The sequence below is a fragment of the Haliaeetus leucocephalus genome, unplaced genomic scaffold (genome assembly GCF_000737465.1).
Source record: "Haliaeetus leucocephalus isolate CR32 unplaced genomic scaffold, Haliaeetus_leucocephalus-4.0 Scaffold702, whole genome shotgun sequence".
Classification (NCBI taxonomy): Eukaryota; Metazoa; Chordata; class Aves; order Accipitriformes; family Accipitridae; genus Haliaeetus; species Haliaeetus leucocephalus.
The window spans coordinates 6117561-6125118 of NW_010973138.1; the positions used below are offsets into that span (position 1 = coordinate 6117561).

General features: G+C 42.1%; 1 protein-coding gene across 2 annotated transcripts in view; it reads left to right on the top strand.

Moving 5' to 3' along the window:
- The window catches only part of DNAJC28 (DnaJ (Hsp40) homolog, subfamily C, member 28), a 3121-nt gene extending 273 nt beyond the window's left edge, over positions 1–2848 (top strand). Inside the window, exons 1-2 of one of the 2 annotated variants that reach the window (XM_010580395.1) lie at positions 352–1025; positions 1515–2848. In XM_010580395.1, the coding sequence (XP_010578697.1) occupies positions 1568–2686 (1119 nt within the window). In that variant the 5' untranslated portion in view covers positions 352–1025; positions 1515–1567 and the 3' untranslated portion in view covers positions 2687–2848. Of the gene's footprint in view, positions 1–351; positions 1026–1514 lie in introns of those variants that run through there. The other variant, XM_010580394.1, reaches the window with a different exon arrangement.
- Positions 2849–7558: the final 4710 nt, after the last annotated feature.

A 7558-nucleotide genomic window follows, 5' to 3' on the forward strand; every position in this document is an offset into this window, starting at 1 on the left:
GGGGGGGCTCGGTCTTGTCCCGTCCCGTCGTCCCCCCCCCTTACCTCGCCCCGCCGGGGAGAGCTGAATTCAAACGGCTGGGGAATAAAAATCCCCCGGCGCCCTTCGGTCCCGTGGCGTGAGTGCCGTACATAAAGTTTGATACGGTTTTTTAAGCACCAGTCTATTAAATTCAAGTCTGCAGAGTTAAAGTCTGCTGCTTCTGATCAGTATGTTGAATTTCAAAAGTGTATTCACTGATCTTTCCATTTAAATAGTAGTTATGTGGGTTTTTTATGGCCATACAGAAGTAAATTATTATCTTTGCCAGCCACCTAGAAGGAAAGAAATCATGATGTATATCATAAATGGAAAAAAAAAAACATGTTAATAAGGTGCATTATAATAACCACAAGCTGATGACTTAATAAGTTACCTGGATCAAAATAAACTGAAAACATTCAGGGTTGATCCAATCGTTCATCCAATCCCAAGTACATGTCCTTCCCCCTTCTCTTTTCAGATGGGTTAGTGCAGAAGGGCAGCGTGTTACATGCAGAACGTATAAACACTATTTAATCCTTAACCTTGATTTAACCTAGTTTTTTTTGTTTGGAAAGGAAGTCAGCAAAGGATATGCTGCAGTCACTGATGAATCTGTGAAAGGACACTCTTTAGCGCCATGTATGCAGCCTTTGTCTTAGGATTTTCATTAATAAAGAGAAGTTAGCTGATGTGTAAATTGTGTGTGCAGCTCGTATGATAGTTTTCAACTTTTGATTTTACGTGAAGACTTACTTATGTTGCCATTTGCTAAAGGTGTTCCTTTTGCTGTTTCCCAGAATAATTCAGAATCACTGGTATTCCTGACAGAATGAGACACTGTCTGGTATTGATCTGTTCTGAGTTCCAGTTTTATAACCTTACCTTGCACAAACAAAGGAGATTGGTCACTAGAATGTGGGAGCCCTGCTGGGAAACAAAGAGTTAATCTAAATGAATCTATAGTCTGAATGCTGCGTTGGTTGCTGTGAAATACCAAAAGGGTACTGTAATGAAATCCTTTGAGAATGTACCAGGTAGTAGATCTTGAGGCACTGATGTATGTGAATAGAAAATTCAGTTGATGGCTGAATGTGGGTGTGTAGAGGAAAAGGGAGAGAGTTGTTTCAGGAGAGTTACCACTCAACATAAAGCCTATTTCCAGTTTACATTGCACTGAGCTTGCAGAAAGGCAATAAACCTTTGGCCTTTGGGGAATTCTGAACTGCAAAACAAATGGATGGTACTGTTGCTGTACCAGGAGAAAACTATATTGTGAATTGATTTTCATTTACATAGTAATACTACTACTTCAATAGTAATTAATAAGAAATGCAGATTTCAATATTTGCCTGTAAAACAAAAGAACATTGCATACTGTTCTGAAATCTTGCAGGGATTTCTTTAAATAATACAACAAGTTAAAGATAAGACTTATGTGACTTCTTTTAAAAAGCATATTTAACACAATTTTTATGAAAATGTGTTTATAGGCCATTGTTTATAATGTAGCTGCATCTGAAGAAGTACAAAGTGGCTTTGTGTCATGCTGACTAACAACATAGGGCATCATTTCATGGTACGTCAAGCAATGATTCCAAGAAACCTGAAACCGTTTCCCTACATTTCTGGCAACAGAATGTTGTCGGGTTACAAACCTAAAAGCAACATCAAGGACTCTTACAAAATTCTTGAGCTTGAGGAAGGATGTTCCCTTGATGATATCAGAAACTCATATCGAAGTCTTGCCAAAAAATACCATCCAGACAGCGGTTCTGCCACAGCTGATTCTGAAGCATTTATGAAAGTAGAAGAAGCATACAGAGTTGTGCTCAGTGATGTGGCGACAAAAAAGAAATCAAGTGAGAGTAATGAAGAGGAGGAAGATCAGTTCAAATCAAAAGCACCACAGCATAGACACTACTTGAGTTTTGAAGGCGTTGGTTTTGGAACACCAAGCCAAAGAGAAAAGCAATACATGCAATTTCGAGTAGACCGTGCTACCGAGCAAGTGTTGGAGTACCGGAAGCAAAGACTTGAAAGCCAGTATGCTGCGACTGACCTAATGAAAGCCAAAGATGTAAGGCAGAGCAAGAAGGTGAAAATAACTCAGGCAGTTGAGCGGTTGGTTGAGGACCTCATCCAGGAATCGATGGCAAAAGGAGACTTTGACAACCTCAGTGGCAAAGGAAAACCTTTGCAGAAATTTTCAGACTGTCCACATATCGACCCTATGACTCACAACTTGAACAGGATTCTAATAGACAATGGATACCAGCCAGAGTGGATCCTGATGCAGAAAGAAATACGGGAAACTATTGAGCGGTTAAGGAAGAATATAGTGGCATCTAGAAGTAAGCTTGGAGGGCCAATGACACCATATAGGCAAAAGCAATGGAATCATATCTGTGAGCAATTTATAGAAGATATCAGGAAATTAAACAAAAGAATTGACAACTTCAATTTAGTTGTTCCTATTCTGAGCAGACAAATGGTGCACTTCAGTGCAGACAAAGAAATTGTTCGAGCACAAAAGACTTATGAAGCTTTGATGGAAAACAGAGATGCTTCTAATTCAGACACAAAGGAAAATGAAGAAGAAAAAGTTAAAAGCTTTGGGTGGAAGTCTTCTCTATTTAAGTGGTTAAACCTTACACTGAAATAAGCTAATACTAATTCATCTGTCTCATCAAGATTTTGAATGCACTTTATTAATTAAACTTGTAGCACTAGAGAAATTTCAGGTACACTGAAAATGTAAAATCCAGCTGTCCACTCTTACACCAGTTAAAAAGAATTCGGTTGTCTGATGTGCATTTGCAGGTGCTTAATTGATGTATTTGTTAATATTGTTAAGGAATAAATAAATTCAGTTATCCTCTTGCAGCTCATTTTACTTCTGCTTAAATCAAAATTGACACTTCACTTTAGCATAATCACTTTTACAGTCTGTTATCTCTTCAAAAGGTAAAACAGGCATAACAAAAACATGTTAACGACAAAGTGGAAGTAAAAGTCTTGTTGTGCTCTGTTAGTTCGACCTTTATCCTTTGTTATTTAAATGCTTACAGCTCATAAATTGTTGACAGGTTTCATGTGGTTTTTTAAAAGTACATTCATCTCTTCAAGGTTAAATTAAATGGCAATGAAGGGAGGGTTCTGGATGTCTGGGCTTGGACTGTACATTCTGCAGAAGTCCGTTTTTGGATCTGGCTTTTAACACAGAAGGAGGTCTCTGAAAGCATCCGAGCAAATAAGGAAGACTGGCCAAAACTGTACCTTAGTCACAGGGCTTTTTGGAGGCGAGAGGAGAAGGGAATATTGATTTTCAAAAGTAATTGCACCATTTAAATATTTTAGAATATTGGCATCAAAGAATGCACTGTGAAATATTGCCATACTATTAAAGTTTCTGGGCAATGGCTTGGAGGGTGGGAGAATCTCCATGATGCCAAAGATTTATTTATCTTTAGTAACCTCTCAGCTCCCCACACAGTCTGATTTTCCTGGAGGACTTTGCCTTTGAAAAGGCATCACAGGATATATCAGTATCTGTGTGGGCCCCTTCCTCACTCATGCCTCTGTGACTCAGACTGTCACTGTCTCCACCCGTGCAGGAGTTCTGCTGTGCCCTGCCAGTCTAGGGAGGTGTCCTGCAGGCTCTGGTATGCCACGGAGGGGGAATTTCCACTCTCAGAGTTTCAGGAATGAAAGCTAGATGATGATCACAGCCATCCTTTGGCAGATGCCCCAGCACCAGCAGAGTCTGGGTTAATGCGTTTGCTTTTGGGCAGGTAATGCTGCATGTGCTCCTTTTGGTCTTAACATGCAGGCAGAACATTACTTATATTTGTTGGGAATGGATTAATTGAAGTATCGTTTGTCAGAGGGTATTATATAATCTAGTAATATAATTGAATATAATTTATTTATTGGTAAACACTATAGGTCTTTTGAGCCCTTGTGTTACAGCAAATAAGTAACAATGACAAGATGTTTGTCATGTTTAAGAAAATAGGGCTAATCTCAGCTTCCTGTAATATACTTTTTGGTAGGAATTAAGGTGGCAAAAGTAAAAAGAATGGCGTTACGTGCAGACTGATCTGTTGCCCCTAGGTCATGCTACTAGGATGCTTGCGCTGTGCCATGCCCTGGTATTGGCAGAAAGGATTAGATCGTGGCTATTAGTTCCTGTCTGCTGAGATTCAGTTAGGCAGCAGGGATACGCTAGTGGTGCATGGATCAGTTGGGCCAGTCAGTAATTAAAGTACTCTTCAGTGGCTTTCCAGGTCTGCAGAGATGGTAAGAAATAATGGGTGACAGATACAGGAGTTAAGTCCCATATAGTGGTAAAGCGGGAACAAAATGTGTGTGTGGTCTTGATCTGCCATATAAGTAGCTCGAATCTAAATGCTCAGAAAGAAGAATCAGGTTACATGGCAGTCCTCTGTTTCTGGGGTCTCAGTAAGGGTTCAGATTGCTGTCCTTTCCTTTGTGATATGGATATGATTCATTGAGATCCTGGTGTTAGACCAGGTGGTACCAGAAAGCTTTGACCTCTTAAGCTCCTCACTCATTTTAGTAGCTGTGTGTATGAATGTCTGTTTATTTCAATAACTTACCTATACATTCTTGCTTCTAATGAAAACTGTAAATGAAACATACTTTTATGGAAGTCCTTTGACGTAGTACTCTTACAAAGATCAAATTTTGATTCTCATTATGATCTACAGAAATTGGATCTGAATTGCTGTTTAAACTAATCCAGTGACAGATTTAGAAAAAGCTAATTGCAAATCGAATTCATTGCACAAGAGTAAATAGAAACCAGATTGCAATAAATCCAGCTTTGATGGAATCCACTTTGGCTTACACTGAAGATAAGTATCAGCACTGTAAATATTTAAATTGCCATAATGGATGAGTCAGCGTACTGAGTGATTTTTATGTTCCTTTTAAAACTACTTGGTTTTAAATGGAGTAGATGTGACCTGACTCTTGGCACTTTAAATCAGCCTTACGCTGTTGTCATGAAAAATTGCCCAGTGCAAAAATCCACTTCTTCAACATCTACAGCAATGATGATGAAAAAAATAATTGAAATTTTTATTTTCCCCAGGTGTGTGGAGGAGTATATTTTTGCAGGGCTGGTCTATTTTTTTGTTGCTCTGAGCTCACAAAATCCTAAGAGCAGTATTTATTCAGTACTTCTAGAATAAGTAATACCAAGTACTGCATACCAATTAGAAAAACCCAGGAGAGAATGGCCCTCAGAAGTAATTTTTCTATCTGACACTAGACTGTTAATTTGAATTTGCTGTTATCTTATTACTGACCTCAGAAGGATGATTGCTGATTCCAGATACAAATACATGTTGCTTATTCCCAGAACTCCCTATGTGTTGGTCTAATTACCATAGGTCTTGGGGCTTGAAGGCTTATCTAGATGACATCTTAATACAAAGACAAAATATTATTTATATTTATTATTAGGATATATTAATTAAGGTGTCAGTTTTTCTCAGGGTGAGGAGCTTGTTTCTTGCCCAACAATCTGATGGCTCTTTCAAGCACTATTAGCAAGCTATGCAATCATACGTGTTGGTGCTTTCCAGTAAAAGACATACAGCTGTAGGCTATCTGAAGTAACGTCTCAGGCTGTCCTATAAACTGAAGAGTGTCTGTATATGCTGTAAATGTTGAGGCCTGCTGAGTATCTTTCTGTTTCAGAGTAGTAACGGCTCTCAAGATGCACATGGAGTTACAGTGAAGGTTCTGAGGAGAAGGAATAAAAGTCATGAGAAGCAGGGCATGCTCTAAGAGACAAAGACAAGTGGTAAATCTTTATTCTTAGTGGGAGAAACTGCCACTGTGAGGGAGAAGGGGATGTGTGGTGTCTCCCTTAGAAGTTATTTCCCTATCAGTTGTGTTTCCCTGGATGTGGCAACCAACCACGCAGTTTGCCTTCCCCCACCTGAGATCAGCTGTTAAGAAAACAGAAATATGTGTGTGCATGGGGGGGGGGGGGGGTCATAGGAAGGGCCTGGAAAGGAGAGAGGCAGTTAGGGGGAAAGCAAACAGCACGTGATGCTTCCAGATGAGGGTGAGAAGATGGTGGCACATGCATTAACAGGGGTGGAGGCTGGAGAGTAGGCACATGTGAATTACAAAAAAAAAAAAAGGCTATGATCCTTTCCAGTGAACAGCAAGGCAAGAGTTTCGTTACGAACTCTTTCTTTGTGGTATGGTTCTGAGCATCAGGAGTAAGAAACAACTGTTGATATTGGTCCTCTCTGCAGTGGATAGCCTCTTCTCTGGGCCAGGTAAAGTGAGAAGGGAAGAGCTTCTTCAAAAGCAGACTGTGGGGCTTAGCTCCGGACCTGGTGGAACACTGTGAGCACCTATAACTGACAGAAAAAAGGAGGGGAGGTGAGAGTAGAGGGCTTTGAGTACAACTTTTAACTTTGAGTGAGATTTCGTGGGACCACATCTTAACTGTCTAACAGGAAACTGAATATTCTGTTGCCGTTAGGTTGCATCTTTATAGGCCTTTCTCACAGTGCTCCTTTTCTTGCTTAGTGTCCCATATTGCTCGTCATTGTTCTTGAGCAATATCCTTGAAACGCCTTCCTCTTTTCTTGTTTATGCTGTTCCACTCTTAAATTTCTACTTCTTGCTTTTCAGATTGATTCTGTGCCAGAGCGCAAATTTTCAAGACTAATCACTTCCCTAACTTCAGTACTTAAATTAATTCAACTGCAGTGTTCTCCCTTAGTATCTCTAAAATCTTGCTATCAAATCGTTTATAACGGGCATCAGTCTGTATTTTACAAGATGATGGTTCTTCCTTATGGTACGTGTGGTGCTGGTATGGCTTTCTTCCCAATGCTTTGGCAAGAAACAGGCCAGAAAGCCAGAAAAAGAGAACTGAATCCTGTGTGGGGGAAGCATGAAGGGAATTCATTGAGAGTCAAAAATTCGGGGTCGGTTGGTACATTTTGGGCAGGTTCAAAACCACGTTGCAAGCAGACAGCCATTCACGTCCGTTGTCCAACCGCAATGGGTAGAAACCCTCTCAGCTCTCTAGGGAGAGGTCCCGGGGCGAGTCGTGCCGGGCAGGGCTCGCCGTTGGCCCGGCCCCGGCCCCTGCTCGCTCACCGCGGCCGGGAAAGGGGGGACGCGAGGAGGAAGAAGGCGACCGTCGGCAGGCCGCTGACGAGGGCGGCGGGCGGGCGGTGCAAGTGCTGCTTGGGGCACGTTGAAGCCGGCTGGGAAACGGGGTGAAGCAGCGCAGATGCTCCTTCCCGGACAGCTGGAAGAGGAACGCGGAATGCCTTATGGGCTCTCTCTGGCTTCACCCGGCCAGGCGTAGGGCTGCGGGGGACGGCGTCCTGTGGCGAGGCACCTCCGCCGCCACAGGGAGCGGCTCTGGGGCCGCGGGGGCTCGCGCCTTGTGCTGGGCTCGCGGCACAGCCGCGCGGCGGCATGCCTCACGCGCGCGCAGGGAGGTGACGGCGGGCGTCTCACGCGGCGCCAG